Source organism: Trachemys scripta, chromosome 3 (genome assembly GCF_013100865.1).
Source record: "Trachemys scripta elegans isolate TJP31775 chromosome 3, CAS_Tse_1.0, whole genome shotgun sequence".
Classification (NCBI taxonomy): Eukaryota; Metazoa; Chordata; order Testudines; family Emydidae; genus Trachemys; species Trachemys scripta.
Window position 1 is genome coordinate 187,754,863 of NC_048300.1, and position 27,865 is coordinate 187,782,727.

Consider the following 27,865-nt stretch of genomic DNA (forward strand, 5'->3'; position numbering starts at 1 on the left):
GATAAAATTAATACAAATTTTAAAATCTTGTTATGACTTGACTGTATCCTTATGCAAACCTAGATCTAACCTGATATGAAAGAACTCCGCCTTTACAAAACAAAATATAGTGCCACTGCTGTGTATGGCGCTTTGTAAGTAATATGCATCATTCTACAGGTTTTCAATAGCATTCCACTTATGGAGAAAACCAACAAAATATTTATCCGCACAAACAAAATTGCAGTTTTTCTATTTTGAAAACGCAAAAAGTACTTTAGGAGATGGTCACTGGCTCAGAAACTATGTTTGTCCCCATTACATTTGCTAATCTATAATTTTGCTTCCCTTTGTTTGGCAAGTGAACACAGGAAGACTGAAAAATAGAAAAGTTAATTACTCCAGCTCCTAGCTATGTTAACGGCTATAACATTAAGTGCAGAAATTTAGATAAGATCAAAAACTGGGACTGGGATAAGTATTTTTAAGAAATCTAGACTTCGCAAGCAGTGTGGTTCAGTGGATAGAGATTGGACTGGAATTAAGGACACTGGACTGGGTTCTATTCCTGATTCCACTACTGACCTGCTTTATGGCCTTGGATAAATCACAGTCTCTTTGTGTCCTTCTGCCTCTTTTGCTAGTCTTGCCTACTTGGATAGTAAGCTCTTTGGGGCAAGAATTGTCTTAATCATTTGGTTCTTACGAAAACCTACCTAACTTCCAGGTCCTACTGTAACGCAAGCAAATAATGATAGCTACAATGATTTTCTTGTTTCATTAAAGACATGTTGGAATCTCTTGAAAAAACTCAAAATCCTTTTAAAGAAGCTTAGCTTATGTGTATTTATGCTCCTCACTGTATACTACTATGAACATGAAAACTGGATTGTAGTTAATATGCTTCCAATTCCCCACCTAAATCAATCCTCTAATATCCCACTTAGTAAAATGTGATTAATATAAAAAGATGATTATGGACTACAGATGAGGAAAATTAAGCAGTAACAGATGATTTCCAGCCCTTGTTTTAGATATTTTCTGTCTTTATTACAGCAGAACATTTATCAAATGGGTTAGGGATGCAACTGCTACCTTTCAACACTGACTATCTCTTTCATATCTAGCACAAATAAGTGAATATTCAGACAAAAGTTTATTCCTTTAAGTAGTGAGACAGATTGTCCACCATAAAGCAGTTTTGTTAAGTATTATGATTCTGAGATCCCAAATGTTACAAAACATTTGGATTTTCATACTGACAATAATCCTTGCTTAAAATATATTTGTAACATTAAATATTGCAGGTCAACATTTCGATGCAAAATTCAACTGTTTCTGTAAAGAGAAATCAACTCACTACTACAACCCAGTCCACCACACCTGGAAATCGATGGGGGAAGTGCTTGCCAAATGAAAAGTGGTTAAAATCAATAAGGAAAGGACTTATTTTCATGCTTTTATGATATTATAGCACAACATATGGTTAACTTCCAGGACAAACTCTGATCTATTACCAAGATAAAATAATTTATCAGAATGCGGAACAAAACAGATTAACTGGAACAGATCTGGAAATTATGAGATCTACTGCTACTAAGGCCAGGTCTACACTATAAACTTACACCCCAGAGCAATGTAGTTATACCAACGTAAAAAAAATCTACACCCCATAGCAATGTAGTTATACCAACCTAACCCCAAGCATAGACAGCACTATGTTGGCGGGAGAGCTACTACCTCTCGTGGAGGTGAATTAACTGCACCAATCAGAAAAGCTCTCCCGTTGGCATAGTAGCATCTTCACTGAAACACTGCAGCGGTGACAATGCAGCATTTTAAGTGTAGACCTGCCGTTTTATTCTGTACTTCAACTACATTCAGGAAAACTCGAAGTGATTAGTAAACCCTTACCTTACTTATTATCTGGATAATCTCGCCTTCTTTAAAACCAAGTTCATCTTCATTTGAACCATCAAAGGAAATTAAAGTCCTGCAATATTCCTTGACTGAAACAAAGAAGCAAAATGGTTGCATTTGCACAATGTTCTAATTTGTTGTATGAATCAAGATACATAAATAAAAGCTCAAAATTATTGTCTTTCCTAGAAGGATAAAACTCAAAAGTCACAACTACTAGTACAATCATCTTTTGATCTTGTATAGTGACCATCTTCAGTATGTTTTACAAATGTCCAGTAGAATACGCCAAAAAGAAGACACCAGTATACTGTTTATTCAATTCTCCCATTCCTACAGGTCACTTTAGACATTAGAATTGAAGCTTTGCAATTAGAGTTGTTTTGTTTTTTAACACGTGCGTCTGGCAGAGATTTTCATTAGGGCTGTCAATCAAATAAAAAAAATTAATCGCAATTAATTGTGCAAATAATCATGTTGTTAAACAATAACAGAATACTACATTTTTGGATGTTTTCCACACTTTCAAATATATTGATTTCAATTACAACATAAAATACAAAATGTACAGTGCTCAACTTATTTTTGAATAAAAGTATTTGCACTGTAAAAAAACAAAAAATAGTATTTTGCAATTCACCTAATACAAGTACTGTAGTGCAATCTCTTTATCATGAAAGTTGAACTTAAAAATGTAGAATTTTGTAAAAAAAAATGTACTCAAAAACAAAATGTAAAATTTTAGAGCCTGCAAGTCCACTCAATCCTACTTCTTGTTCAGCCAATCACTCAGACAAACAAGTTGGTTTACATTTGCAGGAGATAATGCTGCCCGCTTTTTGTTTACATCACCTGAAAGTGAGAACAGGCATTCTCATGGCACTGTTGTAGCCGACGTCGCAAGTTATTTACATGCTGTAAGAGTCGTATGTCCTTTCATGCTTCAACCACCATTCCAGGGAATGTGTCCATACTGATGAAGGGTTCTGCTTGATAACAATCCAAAGCAATATGGACCAACACACGTTCATTTTCATTATCTGAGTCAGATGCCAGCAACAGATGGTTGATTTTCTTTTTTGGTGGTTCGGGTTCTGTAGTTTCCACATCAGCGTGTTGCTCTTTTAAGACTTCTGAAAGCATGCTCTACACCTCGTCCCTCTCAGATTTTGGAAGGTACTTCAGATTCTTAACCTTGGGCTGAGTGCTGTAGCTATCTTTAGAAATCTCACATTGGTACCTTCTCTGCATTTTGTAAGTGCAAGTACTGGAGGAACCAACTAGGGCAGAGCTCTTCTTGACCTGCTGCTCACAAACGGGGAAGAATTAGTAGGGGAAGCAAAAGTGGATGGGAACCTGGGAGGCAGTGACCATGAGATGGTTGAGTTCAGAAGCCTGACACAAGGAAGAAAAGAGATGAGCAGAATACGGACCCTGGACTTCAGAGAAGCAGACTTTGACTCCCTCAGGGAACTGATGGGCAGGATCCCCTGGGAGAATAACATGAGGGGAAAGGAGTGAGGGAGAGCTGGCTGTATTTTTAAAGAATCCTTATTGAGATTGCAGAAACAAACCATCCCGATGTGTAGAAAGAATAGTAAATATGGCAGGTGACCAGCTTGGCTTAACAGTGAAATCCTTGCTGATCTTAAACCCAAAAAAGAAGCTTACAAGAAATGGAAGATTGGACAAATGACCAGGGAGGAGTATAAAAATATTGCTCAGGCATGCAGGAGTGAAATCAGGAAGGCCAAATCACACTTGGAGTTGCAGTTAGCAAGAGATGTTAAGAGTAACAAGAAGGGTTTCTTCACGTATGTTAGCAACAAGAAGAAAATCAAGGAAAGTGTGGGCCCCTTACTCAATGAGGGAGGCAACCTAGTGACCGAGGATGTGGAAAAAGCTAATGTACTCAATGATTTTTTTGCCTCTGTCTTCACGAACAAGGTCAGCTCCCAGACTGCTGCACTGGGAAGCACAATATGGGGAGAAGGTGACCAGCCCTCTGTGGAGAAAGAAGTGGTTCGGGACTATTTAGAAAAACTGGACATGCACAAGTCCATGGGGCCGGATGCTCTGCATCCGAGGGTGCTAAAGGAGTTGGCGGGTGAGATTGCAGAGCCATTAGCCATTATTTTTGAAAACTCATGGCGATCGGGGGAGGTCCCAGATGACTGAAAAAAGGCTAGTGTAGTGCCCATCTTTAAAAAAGGGAAGGAGGAGGATCCGGGGAACTACAGGCCAGTCAGCCTCAGTCCCTGGAAAAATCATGGAGCAGGTCCTCAAGGAAACCATTTTGAAGCACTTAGAGGAGAGGAAAGTGATAAGGAACAGTCAGCATGGATTCACCAAGGGCAAGTCATGCCTGACTAACTTAATTGCCTTCTACGGTGGGATACGGTTCTGTGGATGAGGGGAAAGAAGTGGACGTGTTATTCCTTGACTTTAGCAAAGCTTTTGACATGGTCTCCCACAGTATTCTTGCCAGCAAGTTAAAGAAGTATGGGCTGGATGAATGGACTATAAGGTGGATAGAAAGCTGGCTAGATCATCGGGCTCAATGGATAGTGATCAATGGTTCCATGTCTAGTTGGCAGCCGGTATCAAGCGGAGTGCCCCAAGGGTCGGTCTTGTTCAATATCTGAAGCTGGATATGAATCAACTGTGTGCCCTTAATGCCAGGAAGGCTAACGGCATTTTGGCCTGTATAAGTAGGAACACTATCATCAGATCGAGGGACGTGATCATTCCCCTCTGTTTGGCATTGGTGAGGCCTCATTTGGAGTACTGTGTCAAGTTTTGGGCCTCATAGTACAAGAAGGATGTGGAAAAATTGGAAAGAGTCCAGGAGAGGGTAACAAAAATGATTAGGGAGCTGGAGCACATGACTTATGAGGAGAGGCTGAGGGAACTGGGATTATTTAGTCTGCAGAAGAGACCAGTGAGGGGGGATTTGATAGCTGCTTTCAACTACCTGACAGGGGGTTCCAAAGAGGATGGATCTAGACTGTTCTCAGTTAGCAGATGACAGAACAAGGAGTAATGGTCTCAAGTTGCAGTGGGGGAGGTTTAGGTTGGATATTAGGAAAAACTTTTTCACTAGGAGGGTGGTGATGCACTGTAATGGGTTACCTAGGGAGGTAGTGGAATCTCCTTCCTTAGAGGTTTTTAAGGTCAGACTTGACAAAGCCGTGGCTGGGATGATTTAGTTGGGGATTAGGTCCTGCTTTGAGCAGGGGGTTGGACTAGATGACCACCTGACGTCCCTTCCAACCCGGATATTCTATGATTCTATGAAATCTGTAGTGAAAGTGATCTTAAAATGAACGTTGGCTGGGTCATCATCCGAGACTGCTATAACATGAAATATATGGCAGAATGCGGGTAAAACAGAGCAGGGGACATACAATTCTCTCCCAAGTTCAGTCATAAATTTAATTAACCCATTATTTTTTAATGACCGCCATCAGCGTGGAAGCATGTCCTCCGGAATGGTGGCTAAAGCATGAAGGGGCATACGAATGTTTAGGATATCTGGCATGTAAATACCTTGCAATGCCGGCTAAAAAAGTGACATCCAAATTACCTGGTCTCACTTTCTGGTGACACTGGAAATAAGAAGAGGGCAGCATTATCTCCTGTAAATGTAAACAAACGTGTTTGTCTTAGCGATTGGCTGAACCCGAAGTAGGAATGAGTGGACTTGTAGGCTCAGAAGTTTTACATTGTTTTGTTTTTGAGTGTAGTTATGTAACAAAAAAACCCTACATTTGTAAGTTGCGCTTTCACGATAAAGAGACTGCACTTCAGTACTTGTATAAAAGTGAGTGCTGTATACTTTGTATTCTGTATCGTAACTGAAATCAATATATTTGAAAATGTAGAAAAACTTTCATAATATTTAATAAATTTCAATTGGTATTCTATTGTTTAATAGTGAGATTAAAATGCGATTAATCACGATTAATTTTTTTAATTGCAATTCATTTTTTTGAATTAATTGCGTGAGTTAACTGCGATTAAATCGACAGCCTTAATTTTTATGTTACTTTCAACAGACTGCACTCAAGCACACCAGGAACTGAAAGCTTTATGACAAAAATTCAAGCAATATTAAATATTAATGCTTTTACCATTTTAAATATTTTTGACCTATGGAGAAGAGAGTAATGTCCCTTGCATTTAACGTCCTGCAGTTTTTGGGAATGGTAACCAATATGCCCTTACATATGTGATAATGCTATCAATGTTAATCAGGGCTGGGGTCCTGTGTGTCAGATTAGTCAGTTATAAATGATTTCAACAATTATTGCTCGTCTCCAAGTCAATGCAGGATATTTTTTATTCTATAGTCTGAATTTAAAACTAGCATATTCCTCTTAGGGTCCAATCCTACAAACACTTATGCACACATTTAACGTGTAGTAGTCCCAGTAAAGTTAAACACATGCATAAGATTTGCAGGATTAGGGCTTTATAGTTTAGTTACAAATTGTAGAATTATGTAAAAACACTTGTGACAGTTTGGGAATATGTCTTTTTATAAATTCCTCTTTGTTTTATGAAAAGCACTTATAATTGTAACCTTCAGTCTGGATTAGAATTTCCATTCTGTAGCCGGAACAGATCATATCGGAAATAAACAGTGTTATTAACCTTGTATTGTTCTACTCTGGTAGAACAATGAGGTTGCTACCAGCACAGCCATTGACTTAGAGACCCAGAACAGCACCTGAGTGGTTGGTACATGGAACTTCCCCAGTGGAGGAAGAGAAGAAGAGAGAGTAGACAAAGCCTGCTCTTAAGAGACAGTCTCACTAAGCAGAGGGAGCCATTACATTGCCAGAAAGAGAAGAGAGAATCCCCTTCCCCTCCCCGTCCCCACACACACACCAGGAGGAGTGGGGATGGTGGGGGAGGGGGGTGGAGGCAAGAGGGATTTCGCCTTCCCCCAGGACACTGACCAAACGAGAAGGACTCTCAGTAGTAGTGAGAAGTTTGAGGGAGGGATTTGGGTTCAGGTGTTTCTTGCTTTGCCTAGATCTGTCACTCTCCTGTGCTGTCCAAAATGTGTGTGTTTTGGAAGTTCCTTTGCAAAGTCTGTGTTCTTTTCTTTAACTCTCATGTGGTCCCTAATGAGTTAAACTATTAACGGGAGTACCCATGAAAGTGGAGTCTGGGGAAGAATGCGTAGGTGACTGGAGAGGCTTGGTATGTTCTGTACTGGTCTCAGGGCCTATGATATCTGGACTGCAGAGTTCCACATCCCAAAGAAGAGTGCCAGACAGATTCTGTACCCACGGAGCGTGCCCTAGAATCCCAGAGTTAGAGATCGTGACTGGACTCAGCGGCTTGAAAGCACATTGGATCCCAAAAGTTGGGTCCAATACAGCAAACCAGTAACCATTTACTGGAGGGGTGGGGGGGGGAGATCCAGTCAGGGCTGATACACCATCTTCATCTTGTCATTTTACTATAGAATTACCAGAGCACAAAAATCCAAGAAGGTGACTTACAGAAAAATTATCAACCACTTCTCCAGCACTTAACTTATTTAACAAGTTATTAACAGTATATTTAATGCAGAAATAATTTACTCAAGGATCTTGGCATTTTAACTAGTCTTGTGCCAACAGAAAACTGGCAGTAAATAAAGGTTATTTCAAATTAAACTGCAGTTTAAGGGTACGTCTTCACTACCCGCCGGATCGGCGGGTAGTAATAAAGCTATTGGGGATCGATTTATCGTGTCTCGTCTAGACGCAATAAATTGATCCCCGAACGTGCTCCCAGTCTACTCCGGAACTCCACCAGAGCAAGAGGCGGAAGCGGAGTCGACGGGGGAGCAGCGGCCGTCGATCCCGCACCGTGAGGATGCGAGGTAAGTCGATCTAAGATAAGTCTTATTCTCGTAGCTGAAGTTGCATATCTTAGACCGATCTCCCCGCCTCCTCCCCGCCCCAGTGTAGACCAGTCCTTAGATGGAAGATCATCCACAGATTCAGTACTACAGAACTGCAGTAGTGGTCATAGCTGTTGTCCTCTGAAAGGTCTTAAATTTGATTTACTGAAAATAAACTAAAGTTGTGGTTTCTTCAGCAAAAAGATGTTTATTTACTTGTACTAATGACCACAACCAACTTCCAGAAGCAGATGAGAGACACTAAAATGAAGTCCTGATCATCTAAAACGTCTTGAGGAGATGTGTACTTATTTTATTAACTAATTAACTAAACATTGGTGGTTTACTTCCATGCCCACCTCCTCAAAAAGTAAGGATATTATTCTTAATATATTTTTGTAAGAATAAACCTATATAAATTGAGATATAGTTTTTAAAACAAATAAATAAGCCCTCCTCACGGGATATCAGATAGTCTTATTTTGTCGCGTAAAAGTTATCCATCTGGTTTTCATACTGCTTTTATCACCTGGGTAACTGAGCATCTGTAATATGTTAGTCCCCACACCATAGAGAGACCATCATTTAAGTACTTCATACAAATAAATCATATACATCAACATAGCTGCTGACTGAAATTTGCATGCTTTTAGCCAGAGGTCTTTTTCAGACTACAGAAAAGATTGTTGATTTTCATTTAATTTTTCTCAGATGTGGATCCTCCATGTTGTTGGATTAATTCTATCTTTCGAAGCATTATCCAAAATTTAAACATTAAAAACAAAACAAAATTTCTAGCCATTTTGATTGTGAAAATAGACTTCACAATGTAAACTGCTACACTGCTGGCCTGTTGAGTCTACAAGGCAGTGAGCTGGTGTCTCTCCCCCTTAACACTCTATTAGAAAGTTAGTTAACTTTTCACAGATTCTTTGATTCCAAGGCCAGAAAAGACCATTGCGATTGTCCAGTATGACTTCCTGCATAATACAGGAGAGAGAACTTCCCAAAAACATTTCTTAGAGCAGATCTTTTAGAAAAATATCCCATCTTGACTTAAAAGTTGTCAGTGATGGAAAATCCACCATGACCCTTGATAAGTTGTTCCAACGGTTAATTACTCTCACTGCTAAAAATTCCCCCTTATTTCCGATCTGAATTTGTCTAGCTTCAACTGCTAGCCATTTGAGGTGTTAGACCTTTCTCCGTTACATTGAAGAGCCCATCATCAAATATTTGTTCCTCATGTATGTATTTACAGACCATAATCAAATCACCCCTTAATCTTCTCTTTGTTAAGATAAATATATTGAGCTCCATGAATCTATCACTATAAGGTAGCTTTCTAATCCTTTAATCATTCTCATGGCTCTTCTCTCAACCCTCTCCAATTTATCAACGTCCTACTTGAATTGTGGACACCAGAACTGGACACAGGATTCCAGCAACGGTCACACAAGTACCAAATATAAAGATAAAATAAATTCTCTTCTACTCCTCAAGATTCCACTTACACATCCCAGAGCAGCATTAGCTCTTTTTTGTCCCAATATTGCACTAGGAGTTCATGTTCGGTTGATCATCCACCACAATCCCTAAGTCTTTTTCAGAGTCACTGTTTACCAGGATAGAGTCCCTCATCATGCAAGTATGGCTTGCACTCGGGCTTTTACCATTAGACCTATGTTGCGGGGGGGGGGGGGGGGGGGGGGGGGGGGGGAGAGAGAGAAGAGAGAGAAACACACCACACCCTATACCAACATAGCTCTGCTGGTTTTTATGGATGCAAGCTAAATCTACAGAAGCCAGGGTTACACCAATATAAAACAATGTCTACACAGGATTTTGCATCTTTAGTTAAATCAGGTCAACTGTGTGTGTAGATGAGGCCTTACATTTTTAGGGACAGCTCCTATGTTAATTGGATTCCATCTGTAATTGTATGATCTGAATACTTTGAATTTTAATACAGGTAGAAATGTGGGAAGTCACATAACTTCTGACTTCAGTTTCCATCCATCTGTAAAGTGTGGGTAACCCACCCTACTCAGTATTTGTAAGACATTCTGAAGCTGAAAAAGCTAAGTATATTTTTACTAAATAAAAATATAAGGTCTTAATCAGAACAAGTTATTTTATTGTATACTTCCATAACTACATACATCTCCATAGATAATAGATAATACTAGGATACTTAGTGTCCTGCCTCAGTGAAGAGGACTGGGCTAGATAACCTACCGAGGCCACTTTCAGTCCTACACTTCCATGACTCTATGACTAGAAAATAAAACCGAGGCAAATATACATTAACCTTACCTTTTGGTTTGCTTTCAGTTTCTACTTTTGTTACATCTACTGCAGGTTCTGCTTTTGTTACACTAGGAAACTGGGTTAGTTTTGGTCCCGGTGGAAGGTTAGGTAGTGGCTAAACAAATGCAAGAGAAAAAAAAGATACGCACAATAACTTATTAGAAAGGGAGAGTGCAAAATTATAAGCATTTTGTTTTGATTTGGCTATCAGACACCTTCTCATGATTTGACCATCTGAAATGGTGACAGCTCTCTTTTACAATTAGGTAATTAATTCCATATAACAAGGGTGTCATTCATTCTTTGAGACTGTCATATTACGTATTTAATTTAGTTAGGTTCTATAATTACAATATTAAGGCCGCTGATGCAATAGGAGTGAGATAGCCAAGCAGCAATGCATCTTTTTCCACCAACACCATTGTGGGTGGGATTCAGTCCAGAGGAGGGCTTAGGTGCTTAGCAGTTGGAGAAAGAGCAGACTACAGGACTCCACTGTTTATAGCATCAGTTTAAGGTGACAGAGCTGCTCGTCCTGACTTCTGCTCACTCCTAATATCTGCCACAGCATCCAACCAAAGCGGATAAAAACATTAGCTGGATGTTTCTGTTAAAATGAACTCTGCAGACATTTAATTTGCCATCGATCTTGTGAGTTAACATCCCATTACAATAATGTACCAGATTTCTCCTATCCAAGACATTGTTTCAGGCTTACTGAGCCTGCAGACAGATTCAGACTGCTTATATCACTTTCAAACGTTTTCTTCACAATAGAACCAACCAGGAATTTTGATGAAACATTTTGTCAGAAAACGCTGATTCACTGAAGCTGAAACTTTTCACAGAAACGTATCAGTTTTGGCAAAACTGTTCAGGAAAGGTTTCTTAGGTCCAGGATGGAATTTTAAAACCACATAGAGAGATCCTCACCCTAGTGGGCACTCATTTGTGGGAAAATCCAGGCAGAGCAGGGACTTGAACCTGAGTATCCCACATCCCAGGCAAGTGCCCTAACTTCCAGGCTCTTGGGTATACTGGGATGGCTTCTTCCCCCTCCCCACTCCCCGCGCCGCCCCCCCCCAAAAAAAAACATAAAAGGTCTCAGTTTCAATTCAATCTCGAAATTTTTTGCAGAATGGGAAAACTTTTCTGACCAACTCTTCTTCATAATCATATCAAACAGACACTTAGGTCCTGATCCTATAACCAATACTCACCTGAGTAATCCTACTGAAACTTCTCACATCAGTAAGCACCACTCATCTGAGCAAGGGTCACTTGTCTTCCCCTTTCATTTATTAAAAACCAAATTTTGTAGCGCTTAAACAGGATCCAGATTAATACATACAAGCCAAACAGATCATATAACCATATAAGCATCCTTCAAAAAAATGTAACAGTGCTATATAAAGGAGTCACTCCACCTAGCACTGAAATAAACCACCTCCAAGATGAAACTAGTTTAGCAGCACACAAATAGTTTTAGAGGGGAAGTGCAGGAAATTGTATCCAATTAAAAATGTACGTGGAAGGAACCAGAATATAAATACCCCCAGGTTGGAATTTGGCCAAAGCACTGGAGTTAACTAAAGCTCGTCCTGTATCTTGCAACACAGTACATTGTCCAAAGGTACTTAGTGGATCTGAAACATATCACAGTGGTGTAAGTTTGGACTCTACCTTCCAATCCCAGTGTGCAAAGCCCTCATCTCATTCTAACATCTCCTAAAAATGCATTTTTTCCCCAACTAGTCCACAACTAGCAGCCACTACTGAATACTTTCCCACCACTCCACCAATACCATTAGAGATAATGAGTCACATCAGCACAATTTTTTTTTAAATCACATTTTACTGAAGTCTTCATTAAAATTAACTCCCTGCTCTGGGTCAGCCAGTACTCGTCTTTCTGTGTCCAAGTTCTTGGGAGCAGAAAAAACTCCATAAATGCATCTCTTATAAAAGTGTCAAATTCTGGCTAGCACTTAATTATTATTTTTTTAATGAGTACGTTAAATATAATTGTAGCTTCAAACGGTTTATTTCACAGCCTTTAAATTTTTCAGACTATTTTCTCACTTCACTTCCTTGCTGTGTCTTACTGATTGAGAGAGAGTCTATAACAGTTTACAGGATAAGTCTATTAAGTGAACAAAAAGACATTCTTGCTTCCATCACATGTTTGGGTACTGCTATACAGTAAACCCACACAGTATAAAGTCTGCTCCTCCATTAGAATCTAAATCTTACAAACATAGGATAACTGTACTCCATCACGTCGGTCAGAAAGAAAATAGGTGAATCCCAGACACCTCTAAAGAACGAATTTCTCACTATAAGAAAGTGATCAGTTCCACTTACATCAATCTCTGAAATTCCAGCTATGATAATATTTACATTACCATTGTAATGGCTTACAATATCTCTTACTAAGAGAAAAGAGATCAGACAAAAATGCATTTAGCCAGCTTTAAAAAGTCTACTTAAATACTTATGTAGCATGGGCAGCACAGTATGGGGAGGAGGTGACCAGCCCTCTGCGGAGAAAGAAGTGGTTCAAGACTATTTAGAAAAGCTGGACACGCACAAGTCCATGGGGCCGGATGCACTGCATCCGAGGGTGCTAAAGAAGTTGGCGGATGTGATTGTAGAACCATTGGCCATTATCCTTGAAAACTCGTGGCGACCAGGGGGAGGTCCCGGATGACTGGAAAAAGGCTAATGTAGTACCCATCTTTAAAAAAGGAGGAGGAGGAGGATCCGGGGAACTACAGGCCAGTCCGCCTCACCTCAGTCCCTGGAAAAACCATGGAGCAGGTCCTCAAGGAAACCATTTTGAAGCACTTAGAGGAGAGGAAAGTGATCAGGGGCAGTCAGCATGGATTCACCAAGGGCAAGTCATGCCTGACTAACCTAATTGCCTTCTATGATAAGATAACTGGCTCTGTGGATGAGGGGAAAGAAGTGGACGTGTTATTCCTTGACTTTAGCAAAGCTTTTGATACGGTCTCCCACAGTATTCTTGCCAGCAAGTTAAAGAAGTATGGGCTGGATGAATGGACTATAAGGTGGATAGAAAGCTGGCTAGATCATCGGGCTCAACGGGTAGTGATCAATGGCTCCATGTCTAGTTGGCAGCCAGTATCAAGCGGAGTGCCCCAAGGGTCGGTCTTGTTCAATATCTTCATTAATGATCTGGAGGATGGCGTGGATTGCACTCTCAGCAAATTTACAGATGACACTAAACTGGGAGGAATGGTAAATACGCTGGAGGGTAGAGACAGGATACAGAGGGACCTAGACAAATTAGAGGATTGGGCCAAAATAAATCTGATGAGGTTCAACAAAGACAAGTGCAGAGTCTTGCACTTAAGAGGGAAGAATCCCATTCATTGCTACAGACTAGGGACCAAATGGCTAGGCAGCAGTTCTGCAGAAAAGGATCTAAGGGTTACGGTGGACGAGATCTATGATTCTATGTTTTAAACAGGTTTATAAATCCTTCCATGTAAATATCAAAGACAAAACAATCATTACAACAGTAAGCTTTTGTTTACAAATCAGATCTTTCTATTTAAACTTATGATTTTGTGGTTGCTACTTTTGTCTTTATTTCACCCCACTGTGCTTAGATATTTCAAGAGTTTAAGAACCATGCATGAATTCCTATATAAATTGTGCATTAATGTGCACAACAGTTCAGGATGGAGCGCTCTCATTTTATTGTTGACTCTCTGGGGGATTCAACCAGACATAACATTTTAACTGCGCTTTTTCAAATCTGAGTTAAAAACTCTCTCAGAATTTGTTTGCCCAGGACACTGTTCAAATGCTAAGCAGAGAGGTTTTCTTCAGCCTCTCAGCACTGATGAACAGTGGTGGAAGTCTCAATCAAATCATATCAAAATAAATTCCACAGCAAAATAACTATGCATATTCCCTTACCCCCTGCCAGTGCCCTACCAATAACTGAACTGAATTACAAGATCAGGCACTTTCAAGCATCTTCTCTCCTAATACAAGGAAAAAAGGGGGCGTAAGATGAAAATTTAAAGGCAGCAGGAATGGCAAACTGATTTAAAAAAAAAACTTGTTTTTTAATGACACAATACACAGGTAGTCTCTGGAACTCTCAATCACCAGATAACATCAAAGCCAAGAACCCAACAGGATCCATAACAAGGACTGGACATTTATATTTATAAATAAAATTACTAGCCACAATCTCTAAGTACCTCAAAATATTTAACATATTTATCCTCACCCATGTCTTGTGTCACACCCATATAAGATGTGAAGTATTATCACCATTTTACAGGTGGGAAACTGTGGTACAGAAAGACTAAAGGATTTTCCCAAAGTCACAGGAAGCCTGTGGCAGAGCAGAGAATTTAACCCAGGTCTGCAGAGTTCAATGCTAGCACACTAAGCACTGGACACTCCTTCCTCTACAATGAAGATATAAAAAAAATGAGTAACAATTTAAAATTTTGGCAGGGATATAAACACGCACAAATCAGGGAATAAGACAGGATATTGGACTAGAGGGCTCACTAGCCTGATCAGATAAGACAACGTTTTTTATGAACAATGTTAAGGCTGCAATACCTGTAACGTAATGAGATATAAAAAAGTTTGAACAGTACAAAAAAATGGTTCGAGAGCAAAAAAAATATTTTCCATTGTGCACCGTAACCAGATGTTTAGTCCAACATTAACTGCAGAGTTTTTCCCTTTCAGTACACTACTGCCTATTACTACAGTAATCAAACCAAATAAGATAGAAGAATCAATCCTGAGCTCTGGTTGTTTCTGAATCAATTTATTTTTTTTTAATATAAATTATAAGATTCATGCACTTCTTAGTTGCATCAGAAGCAGAAGTACAAAAATCTCATGAGTAAGAATATTTTCATTATTTCTACTACTGAAATCAGGAAGTCTCACAAAAACTCCTGTTCTTGTGAAAATACAAGATCAAACAGGTTCAAATAAAGTACAGATAAGCACTGAAACCCTTTACATTCACTCATGACTACTTTGGGCAGAGCCATACCATTAGTGGAGTAAGGGGTCGGGGGGGGGGTGTACATATATAATACTAATAAGATAATCAGCTGGTTCAGAAGGTACTATTTTCTTTTTCCTCTCTTCTATTGCCTTGTGACAACACAGAGTGATCATTTTGAACGGATGGTATCCATCACTTTTGTTTTGTGTTTTGAAGCTTACTTGAAATACATACACCTCTACCCCGATATAACGCTGTCCTCAGGAGCCAAAAAAATCTTACCGCTTTATAGGTGAAACCGCATTATATCAAACTTGCTTTGATCTGCCGGAGTGCGCAGCCCCACCCTCCCCGGAGCGCTGCTTTACCGCGTTCTATGTGAATTCGCGTTATATCGGGGTAGAGATGTATTAGTTTTTAAAAAGCACAGGACAGGTGTGAATTCCCTTTTTTATTTCTGCAATACACTGATACTCTGCTTTTCGGTATCTCAATTTCCCGCTTTGTGAAATGGGGATGTTAAACGACTTCATGGAAGTGTTGAGATCTAATGCATTTATATCTGTAAGATCCTAGGACAGAAGGTGCTCTAATGACCAGGGTTTTCATTTTTTTAAATTAAAGATATTAACAATATGGTTTTAATTTGGATTCTCAAGCCAAGACAGCATGCTCAAATATGGGCTACCACAAACCTTATCTTGTTTTTTCTCCTCTGAATCATTACTGGGTAATCTCGTTTTAAGTTTCACGGAACCTTCTTTAAAGATATCTCCAAACCCAACTCCTCGGATTTTCTTTGGCTGTGCTATTGGTCCAGCTCCAGGTTCATTTCCATTCCCTGGAGAGGCCACAGGTGAGGGAGAGCCAGTGACAAGAGACTCTGAAAAATTGAGGGAAAATGGTTTTAATGTATACATTAATAAATGCCAATATTACTATTAATCAGACAGTCTGGAAATCAAACCAGAAAATTGTTCCTTTGTATAAATGTCTTTGTGTACACTGGTCTTGCCCAACAGTCCTTAGAATTGCAGTTCCATCCTTAAGTTCACACATTTCCTGCTAGCTAGATATTTAGAAAGACTCTGTGTCTAAGAAGCATTTCAAGGAAGTTTACAATGCCACTATTTCTGCACTAAATGTGTATTGGTAGCCCTTAGCCGCCATCAAGAAATCAGATCACTGATTTTTGGCCTGATTTCTCAAACATCAGCCAGGAAGGCAATGAGACCTGTTATCTTCATCAGTTGTACATTTTTTCACCAGCTCTGAAGATATATGCTCCTGCATCTTTTTGACCTAGTATTTTTATTTCAAAATGGTGTAACAAAGTTTGCATGCATTATTGCTTTCAGCAGCAGTAGCTACTCAACTCGGAAGTGCTGCAGAACACCTCACAGTTAATTCTTCCATGTTCGGACAGCCAGAGCAAAAGGGCAATTGTGGTCTTATTAAACATTAAAGAAAGGATGTTTTCCATCAAAGCTACTAAATTAAACTTTCCCCAGCCCTCGAACAACTGATGAAAATAACTGAAATCAATTTCACTTTAATTATTACTGTTATTTTTAAAGAGTTAATTATGAACATGTTAAAAAGGTATCTAAATTCTTTTTTTATGTTACTTTTCAATACTTTTCAACCAGATGTAGTTGCCCAAGTTTAATCACAGTTACATGGTGCACTACTTACAACTGATAAAAAAAAATTGAAAAATGGTGTTAAGGGAACGGGGTGGTTTGTTTGCAAATAATGAATATCACTACAGTTGCATGCAGCTGATGGTCAGGAATTCAGGACCTAGGACAGGGGTGGGCAAATTTTTTGGCTTGAGGGCCATATCTGGGTATGGAAATTATATGACGGGCCATGAATGCTCACAAAATTGGGGGTTGGAGTGTAGAAGGGGGTGAGGGCTCTGGCTGGGGGTGGGGGCTCTGGAGTGGGGCCAGAAATGGGGAGTTCAGGGTGTGGGCGGATACTCCGGGCTGGGATCGAAGGGGCATCAGGGCTGGGGCAGAGGCACAGGAGGGTGTCAGGGGGGCAGGCTCTGGGCGGCGCTTACCTCAAGCAGCTCTCAGAAACTGCTTCATGTCCCACCTGCGGTTCGTACGTGGAGGCATGGCCAGGCGGCTCTGCGCGCTGCCCTGTCCGCAGGTGCCGCCCCTGCAGTTCCTGGCCAATGGGAGCTGTGGGGGCAACGCTTGGGGCGGGGGCAGCATGCAGAGCCCCCTGGCTGACTTACACATAGGAGCCAGAGGGAGGACAGGCCACTGCTTTTGGGAGCCACGTGGAGTGGGGCAAGCCCCTGACTCCACTCCCTGGCTGGAGCTTGAGGGCCAGATGCAGTCCCCAGGCCATAGTTTGCCCATCTCTGACCAAGGAACTGCTTGAAAATGTTTTAGCTTAAAAGACTCCCACACTAGTATTTACAGGCAAACTGGCTTTCCACCTGCAGTGTGCATGGACAAAATAAAAGTCATTTGAAACTTAAATCTCCAATTATTTATCAAACTCAAAATACCCTTTCATATCATTTAACTTTAGCCCTTCAACTCGAGCTCTTTCTAGGGTATCAACTCCTACGAAAGTCACTCCCCTCCAGCTCTTCTTCCCACTGATAAGAAGCCTCTAGGCTACAAGATGCATGTTGGTCTTAAAGGATCACATGCTTATGGGGGGCTTACTCAATTGTTGCTGGCTCTGGCAAACAGAGAAGAAAAAAAATAATGCTGCTCAAAATATAATGCATGGTAGCTATTAGCAACCTGATTTTCAAAAGTGCTGAGCACCTGCAACTCCAAGTGCAGTTACATGTTCAGCATTTCTGAAAAAAACAGATCCTTAATAGCTACCACCAGAAGATAGGCTTTCATTGCTGTTATGCAGAGCACTATGTTTGGAAGTGAAAATAATTTTAAGGGCAAACACTGGATTTGTAAGTTTACCAGCTATTTTTAAACCAAGTAATCCTTAGTCCTGATTCACAGAACAGCTGCTAAACTAATGCCTGAACTGCTCAAACAGTTCACACTTTTGTCATGCTTCTAATAACTTTTCCAGCACTGATGCAAAACATGCCCCACATTAGAGTATTCTCTCTTCCAACTCTAAGCATCACCTTGCCAGAAACTAAAAGCTCAGAGCCCCTTGCAACTAAAGTAGTCTACTGAATTTTTTGCAATGCTCTCTTTTCCTTGATCACTATGTAGCTGTCAAAAGAAAACAGGTCTTAAGATCAATTTTTAGTATTGATTTGTTTACTTTGCCTATCACTGTGGACAAACAATGTTCTATATGAGCAACACCACGGTAGCGAGTTTCTCTTCTTCAAACTGTAAAGCCTTCTCTAAATTACAGTTTACAGAAACTAGATTAAGTCATTGCATTTCTTATAAACCATACATTTGCTTGGAGTTCCTATCAACATTATGATGCTTTTCAGCTATTACAGTCTACTTCTGCCATTCTCCTGGCCATGCACCCATAACGACAAAGGATTCCACTATCTGGATTGAAATCTGATGTAATCCTAAAGTGATATGAATTAATAGTTGCTAAGCTTGTAATATTTAAATTGGAAATTCATCAAGGACACAAGACACGGCATAATGAGACATAAATGCTAATGGTGATCAGAGAATCCAGCATCCCTTCCTCCTAAAATTCAACACTCAATGTGAAGTATTGCAAATTTACTGATACATTTATATTGCTTTAGGCCTATTACCAAATCCATTCAGGTTAAACTCTTAGTGCTAGCTGGCAGTGTCATGGCTATCAGAATGGGGTGAGAAAAACAAAAAACCCAAATACTTACTTCTTGCTATGAAGGAATTATAATTTTAGGTTCCAATCCTAAAACTTAACTTTAAGCATATGAATACTCCTATTATTGTTGATGTTACGCACCTGAATAAGTGTTTGCAGGATCAGGGCCTTAACCTTAATTTTGTGATTAGAGACATAAGGAAAAATGTTATGTAACTACATTTGTGAGGTTCTCTCAAATTATTTCTGTATTGCCAGTGCTTGCTTTACACAAAGACATAGTCCCTGCCCTCACAATCTATATAACTTTCCTTTCACTATTGCTGTAGCTTTCCAAAACTAAATTCTTGATATAAGTAACTATGATAAGGGTACTGTATTCTAGATAATATGATTGATTATTACCTGTGTCCTCCAGGACTTCTTGTGTTTCCCCATCATCTGTCAATTCTAATTCTTTTACAAAGTTTGAAGGAAATAATCCTGACTTGCCATTTAGTGTTCCACTCCACCAGCCTTCTTCTACCTGTAAAAAAAAAGATATTTCCCATGTTAGTAATAAAGCAAAGGGAAACAAACTCACTGATACTGCAATAAATACCTATGACAGTATAGTTAAGAGTAGGAATTCAAATAATTCTATCACAAGACACTATACCTACACAATATGAAGCTAGCAAATACTTTGAAAAAGTTCAAATCTTCAACAAAATTTAAAATGAAGAAAATCATGATGGACACAATGGCAGCCATATTTCAAGAAATGTGTTTTATCACTACTTTTCTCAGCACAGCAATTATTCTACAGCATAAGAGTGGCAAAGACAACTGAAACTAATTATCAGCGGACAGATCTTTTTTTCCTCTCTTTCCCAAGTAGAATTCTACAGGCTGCCCAATAATCAAGTGATCCACATTTAATGGGAAGGAAAAATATTAAACTGGTTGTAAAATAATGAATGCCAATTTTTACTATTTTGCCAGTGGAGATAAGAAGTCCTGCTTAGGAGTTAAAGCCATTGGGACCCCATGGTGAACTTTAATGTCCCGATTCTTGGGACTCACAGGATTCCAGATTCTTGGTGTTAGTTATTCCATGACACTCCTTCAGCTGAAGTATTTTTAAACCATTAAGGAAACTGTATAATTTAAAGCAGAACTAAAAACAGTCTGACATGCCTAGATGATAAAGAAATGGGGGGGGGGGGGGAATAACCTGCTGGCACTGTATAAAAGACATGCTATCAAAATCATTTTAAAATCATTTTCAGAACCATAAAGTACACAATCCACTCTTTTTAAACGAATGCCCGTTAAATATACTACAAAAGTTGCAGTTTATTATTGTTTTACTTTGTGGTTTGAAGATTTGTTTTACATACAGAGGACAAAAGGTAACAGGAAAAAATATTGAGAAGTTGTTTACATGGTATGTTTTAGTCTCATGTTTTAGGTTTCTGTGCCTGACCCAGGGCATGCTTTTTAAATTAAAGCTCATTTTCTTCATTTGTTCAAACAGTAAATCTTTCCACTCAAATGAAGAAAATTCTCGAATAAGATTGCCTGATGAGATGGTGACTGTTTTTGGGTAGTCAATGTTAGGCTTTTTCCCTGTCACTGATCTGCATTTAAAATTCTGTAGTTGCTGATCTGGTTTTAAAAATCTCGGATCCACTGATTGGCACATTCTATATGGGATGGAAATAAAAAACTGGTGTCTAAGCCTGCTTATAAATGTTCCCAAATAGCAAAAGAAAGGAACTGTTTGCTCAGTTATCACAGTTTGCCAGTTTCCTCCTCAGGCCCCATTCAGCTTTTTGCACCCCAAACTGTACTTCAAGAAGAAGGTGATAAAATTAGCCATGTGTGCTATTCCTAACGTGCAGCACTGAGTAAAGTATAACTGGGAAAGCTATTTACCTTGGAGGTTCTTCGAGATATGTGATCCCTATCAATATTCCAATATGCTCCATGCACCCCCAGGAGATACAGGGCAGAGCAGAAAGACCACCTCTCCAGATCCTCCTCCTCTACTGTGGATCCAGGAATGATGATGTGAAGCAGAGGGGAAGGAGGACAAGTAGAAGAATACAGATAGGGATCACACAACTTGAAGAATCTCTAGTTATTAAAAGTAACTAACTTGCTCTTCCTCATGGAGTGCTAGTCCCTTTGTATATTCCACTGTGGGTGACTGACTAGCAGTGCTCAAGTAGGAGGAAGGTACGAGGATACAGGAGGCAGAGCAGTTTGAAGGCCCACCATTCCAAAGGGTGCATCAGTGGAGGAGTCCTGTACTAAAGCATAATGTCTTGCAAATGTGTGGATGAAACTCCACATAGCTGCTTTGCAAATGTCAAGTAGAGGTATTTCCTGAAGCAATGCCATTGATGTTCCTTGTGCTCTTGTAGAATGAGCCTGCACCCATTGAAGCAGAGGAAGATTAGAGGGCTCCTGGAATGAGATAGCACTTGAGATCTATTTAGGGATCCTCAGAGGATAGAGCTTGACCTGAAACTCTCTTTCTGACTGGATTTGTCCTTTGCAGATAAAAGACTACAGTTTGTCATGCTTCAAGGAAATGAAGTCTCTTTTTCAGATGCATGTGGTTTTGGGGGGCGGGGGGGGAGGAACAGGTAAGTGAATTGACTGGTTCAGGTGAAACTCTGAAACGACTTTGGCGGTGAACTTAGGATGTAAATGCAATGAGACGTGGAATATGGCAGAAGACAGATCTATCATCAGTGCTCTGAGCTCACCCACCCTCCTGCCTAAGGTGATGGCCACTAGGAATGCAATCTTCACAGGCAGGAAAGATATGGAACATGTAGCCACTGATTAGAATGGAGAGTCAGCACTGAAAAACCAAGGTTTAAGTCCCACTGAGGAGCAGGTTTCCTTACTGGAGGACAGATTCTGATTAGACTCTTCCAGACTCTGGTAGTCAGTGAGTGAAAACTGAATAACCATGTGAAGTTGGGTGGTACATACTGATTGCTGCCAGGTGAACCCACAAAGAGTTCATGGGAAAACCCACTGTATTGAGGGAAATAAGATAGTCCAGAATAAGGGGAATACCTGCAGCTTCTGGGAATATATACATTTCTGTTGCACCCAGACAGAGAAACTTTCCACTTGGCTAAGACCTGGTCTACACTAGAAAATTAAGTTGGCATAACTATATCGCTCAAGGGTATGAAAAATCCATACCTGTGAGTGGTATAGTTAAGCAGACCTAAGTCCCTGTGTAGACAGTGCTAGGTTGATGGAATAATTCTTACCTCAACCTAGCTACTGCCTCTCAGGAAGGTGGATTACTTAGGCCAAGAGAATCTGGCACAGGCAGTGGTGAGCTGGAGCCGGTTCGCACCAGTTCGCGCGAACCGGTTGTTAAGTTTAGAAGCCGGTTTAGAACCGGTTGTTAAAGGGGTGGACAAACTCCGGCCCGTGGGACCGTCTTGTCCAGCCCGCCTGAGCTCCCGGATGGGGAGGCTCCCCCGGCCCCTCCCCCACCTTCCCCCCTCTCGCAGAGCCTCAGCATGCTGCGCTACCAGCACCAGCGCTCTGGACCGCTCCTGGGCAGTTCTGCAGCTCCTGCCGTTTTGAGCGCCATGGTAAGGGGGTGGGGCTGCGAGCTCCAGCAGGCCACGCAGCATTGATACACGCTGCCCTGAGCAGCATTGTCAGGGGGCCTGGGCTGGGAGGAAGGGTTAGATAAGGTGCAGGGAGCAGTTGGAGGTGGTGGAGGTTCTGGGGGGGGGAAGGGGGAAGGCGTGGGAGTTCCTGAGGTCTGTCGTGGTGGTGGTGGATAGGGTCAGGGTAGTCAGGGGACAGGGCAAGTTGGGTAGGGGGTGGGGCCCTCTGGGGCAGTTAGGGTGCGGGGTCTCGGGCTTATACTCATTGGGCGGTGCTTAATAACCGGTTCCCTACTGAGTTGTCGGCGGCGGGTCGTTCACTCGCTCCAGGTCTTCGGCAGCACTGAAGGACCCACCGCCGAAGTGCCACCGAAAACCCGGAGTGAGTGAAGAACCCGCTGCCCAAGTGCCGCCGAAGACCCGGTAGGGAACCGGTTATTAACATTCTGGCAGCTCATCACAGGGCATAGGTAGTGTCTACACTGAAGCACTGTCATGCTGTCTTCAACAACGAAAATACTGACTTTTGAAATGACATGCGTGATTCTGGAAAAAAATTCAATTAGCAATTTGAATTCCACCATGTGAAAAAAATAGCTGTACTTGCTTTGATAAGATACTAAATAGCTATGGACTTTGGCATTATCTAATCTTAAAACTTTAGCTATTCAAAACTCTGCCTTCCATTTCATATAATCTTTTTCTGTTCTGACATGAAATTAATACCCAGATTACAAAGAGTTATTCACAGTTTCAACTCAATCACTGCATTTTGTAAGTGATACAGCATGAAACAGTTTAGAAGACAGTTCTGTGCTAACTATAGTACATACATTTGTGACACATCAACAAAATTGATTTAAAATAGGTAGTATTCTTTCTGGACATGTGGAACATTAGAAAAGCAACTTCAAAGGCAAAAAGTGTTTTATTAGATCATGAGACAATCCCTTCCATTTTTTCAGATTCTTTAAAAAAACAAAACAAACAAACAAAAAAAAACCCCTTGATATCACCTACAGGAGTGCTGCCCAAAACTCCCCGAAAGCCTTGGGTGTACAGAAATGTGAACCCCACTCTTAATTTCCTACTAAGATCACCTCTTCCTTTCTTAGCAAAGGGGTGGTATAACAACATGAACAGAATACTTTTATTTCCTGGTTACAATTCCTGCCTCTGCCAGGTACAGAATTATAACCCAACAACCTGATGTGCGGTTAAATCAGGTAGATCTTACAAGAATTATAGCCCTCAGAAGCCAAACCTCCAGTGTCCAAACATCTAACTTGTCAGCACATCTCCCTGATCTACAGAATCCATGTAAACTGACTCCCAATTATCCAAGCCTATTTTTTTTTTTTTAATCACACAAGCAATTTGGATATTTGAAATTCTACTGCATTACACTCGCATGTAACAGGTTCAGTATTGACCACAAGAGGGAGTTGCACTACTACTATATTCACTAAACACCATCTGTACATAGTGGTCACTAGGGAAGTTGCATAGAAACACTCACAAACATAACCACTGCAACAAAAAATGGGATAAAAATTGTGATTTTTCAGATGTCTAAACAGAGGAGAAACTGACCCAAGCAAGCTCACTCTCAACTTTCAATCAAAAAGAATCCAGTTCTGCTGCTAACAAACACTTACCAATTGTAAGCTTGAATATTGTTCTAAACACTGATGTTACATCATTTAAATCAAATGAACCACTGGGCACACATTTAAAACTATCAGCTGTAAATGAAAGATAGATACATGTGTAGTAAGTGGAGGCCCTGATAAAGGCCCAGTATGAGGCCTGAGGCCTGAACTAAAGTAATGGTCAAGACTTTGCTAACATAAAGCAAAGTGAAGCTGTGAGCCAGAGGCAGGCCCTGCTCACAGAAGCTGGCAAGGAAAGGGCTGATATTGTATAAATATATATTCACCTAGCAAAGTTAAAGTATAAACATGGTACCAAGACATACCATATGGGAACATTCCACAGATAACATGGAACAGGCCGACCCATCCCAATGACAGGGAAAAAGGGTAAAATGATGGATAGAGTTGTTTTGATCGAACCAACATGTATAAAGTGAGAGGCGGCACCTTACTACGTAAAAGGGTTGTACCTTGCTGCGTAGAGGGGTTGCACCTCAATACGTCAGGAGTGATGTGTAACTTGTTTGTACCTGTGTATAAGAATGTATCCCTGGGGTGGTGTCTTTGTCCGGCCGAGGGGGCAGTGGAAAGTCCCACCACTGAGCCGGGTCCATTGCCAAGAGGCACTTTCTCGTAGTATGCCCGGTAGACTAAGTAATCTACGGGGAACTGCAATTGTGTCCAAGGTCGCAATAAACCTAGTCGACGTGACTTTGCATCTTACTAGACTCTGTGGTTATTGGGGGTTCTCTTCGGGTCTGCTGGGTCAGCTATCTGCGCAGAGCTGGGGCAGCACACAGAGGGAACACACGCACGCAGCCAAGTGATATCAACATAGGAGAAAGCAGAGCACCACACCGGTAGCATCTGACAACAACATGAATGAGACTGAATGACAGGACGTTAGTATTTATTGTTTTACAGTTCTCAAATGTGTGCTAGGTGCTTAACAGGACACATTAAAACCTTGACTGACAGCTGGACAAAAGTGAAATTGGTAGGGAAAACAGGTTTCTTATATGGCAAAATTGAGGGAAAATTGTACTGTGCTTTTGGGAAGTTGCTTTTTTTTGTAGGTCTATATCTGTCTTCTCTTCAAGCTCTTCCAGGCAGGGACTGTTTTAATCTGTGTATGTACACTGCCTAGCACGAAGGGCCTCAACCCTGGCTGAGGTCAGTAGCTGCTGCAGCTATAGAATATACATTATGTAGCAGCAGCAGTAGTAAATGTAGTAGCAGAAGTAATAAATATTACTACAAAGAAGGTCCCAGTCAATTAATTTACCATGTACTTCTGCTTAGATTCTAAGCGGCTTGGGGCAGGGACTGTCTTTTGGTTCCAAGCAACAGAGGGTCCTGTGGCACCTTGAAGACTAACAGAAGTATTGGGAGCATAAGCTTTCGTGAGTAAGAACCTCACTTCTTCAGATGCATCTGAAGGAGTGAGGTTCTTACTCTCAAAAGCTTATGCTCCCAATACTTCTGTGAGTTGAGACGTTCACCAGAACAGGTCTTTTATTTCGTAATTGCCGGGTATTTGCTCTTCCTTTTTAGGAGGCAAAGGCAATGCTTTTATCATCTCATTTTAATGTGTATTATGCTACCAAATCACCACATAGTTAAGAATAGGAGATTCATTAGCACTGATATCAGTGGAGTCACAATGGAGTAATGCAGTGCTGAATCATCTTGTGGTCTCCAAACAGACTACACTCATGCATGAGGAGTACATGATAAAGTCCTTGGGAACTGAGTTTTAAGGAAGTTGCCATGGTGTGAGGAAAAAGAAGGGAACAATAGAAGATTTAGGGTCCAATCCTGCTCTCCTTGNAAATGAGATGATAAAAGCATTGCCTTTGCCTCCTAAAAAGGAAGAGCAAATACCCGGCAATTACGAAATAAAAGACCTGTTCTGGTGAACGTCTCAACTCACAGAAGTATTGGGAGCATAAGCTTTTGAGAGTAAGAACCTCACTCCTTCAGATGCATCTGAAGAAGTGAGGTTCTTACTCACGAAAGCTTATGCTCCCAATACTTCTGTTAGTCTTCAAGGTGCCACAGGACCCTCTGTTGCTTTTTACAGATTCAGACTAACACGGCTACCCCTCTGATACTATCTTTTGGTTCTGTTTGTATAGAACCTTTCACAACGGGATCATGGTACTCCTAAGCACTATGGTTATACAAATCAAATAATAATAATAATAATGATGATGAGCAGGGGTAATAAACAGTAAGAAAGAAAAGACTGAGGAAACAAAGGGCTTACAATAGAAAGATTATACAGTTACTCAAGTTAGTCTATGCATTTTAAACATTAAAACAAATGCTTTTTAAACTGAACTAATTACTGAACCTCTTCTGACAGCCACTGGGAAGAGAGATCTCTTGAGGGATTCAATCTGGCATAGTTTATTATTTTTCTAACACAGACAAGCACGTTCAGAGAATTCTCTCAAGCCTGAGAGAGAAGGGAATTATGTTATTGTCATTTATATAGTATCTTCTGTCTCAAGATTTACCAAGGAGCACTTTGGTCCCTCATTGAAATCAGCAACCTATAAGGCAAGCCACATTAGGTATGTTTTCTGTTTTGTAATGGTTTCCTGGCACTGTTCACATTCCTGGTCTTGCATACGGTTTTGTGTCTAAATAGCACCAATTCCCCCCTTTGTCAGCTTTATCCTAAATCACACTAGAATTATCCTCAACAGCAGCTCTACAGAAGTGTCCTGCCGTATGATTGGTGGAATGCAGATTATCAGCTACTATACCGTTTTTCTAGATACAGGGAGTCCTCGGACTTACGACGCCCAACTTACGTTGGACGCCACTTATGTTGCTTTTCAATTGACTGCCCTTTTCACCCCTATGACATTGTTTCGCCCTTACGACGCTGGATTTGCATAAAGTTGCTTGAAATCACTTCCTGGTTGCATTATAGTGGTATGGAGCTGGAAGGAGTTGCTTCTGATTGGCTTCAAGGCAGCAGGGTAGCTTGTTGCCAGGTAGGGTTGCCACATATTTTTGATTGGCTCCCGGTCCCGGGTTCAGCCAATCAGAAAGCTTGAACAGTGATTGGCTGAGACTCAGCATGTGTGCTGTTCTCCCTGGCTTTCTGAGCAGCATATGTGAGTTTATATGATTATTTGAATGCTGTTTACAAAATACAGTGTACAGTAAATACACTGATGTTGCAACATTTGTCATCTATAATTCATTTAGTACAAATATCTGGGTTACTGTGGTGAAAATAGCGTATCAAACCTTGGTTCAGGAACCAATCCCCCCTTCATACCATTGATTCCTATGGGAAAAGCAGTTTCGACTTTCAGCGTTTCAACTTACAATGCAATTCTCAGGAATGAATTGTGTCGTAAGTCGGAGGACTCCCTGTATTGAGCTCTTGAGAGGGTCCAGAAAAAAAATCAAAAATGTTATTAACATTAGTCCTTGCAACAGCCACCACATTTACAGGATCACTCCTCGCAGGAAACCAGGGCCATTAAGTAACTTGGAAACCTGATGGAGAAGGACAGTGACAATGCCTGGATCTATATCAAACACATACACAACTACATTTGAACAAACACAGCTGAAGGATGCCAGGAATGAAAAATAGCATCAGGTAACATGTTTAAATATTGTCTTAGATCTTTCACATTCCGTAAGGCTG

The 27,865-nt window shown here is 40.6% G+C and overlaps 1 protein-coding gene across 1 annotated transcript in view; it reads right to left on the reverse strand.

Moving 5' to 3' along the window:
• CD2AP (CD2 associated protein) overlaps positions 1-27,865 on the reverse strand; it is a 100,308-nt gene that overhangs the window by 36,525 nt on the left and 35,918 nt on the right. Inside the window, exons 4-7 of the mRNA XM_034766625.1 lie at positions 19,305-19,425; positions 15,821-16,008; positions 10,118-10,226; positions 1,894-1,988 (exon numbers count right to left, since the gene is read on the reverse strand). Coding sequence (XP_034622516.1) covers positions 1,894-1,988; positions 10,118-10,226; positions 15,821-16,008; positions 19,305-19,425 — 513 coding nt within the window. The remainder of the gene's footprint in view (positions 1-1,893; positions 1,989-10,117; positions 10,227-15,820; positions 16,009-19,304; positions 19,426-27,865) is intronic.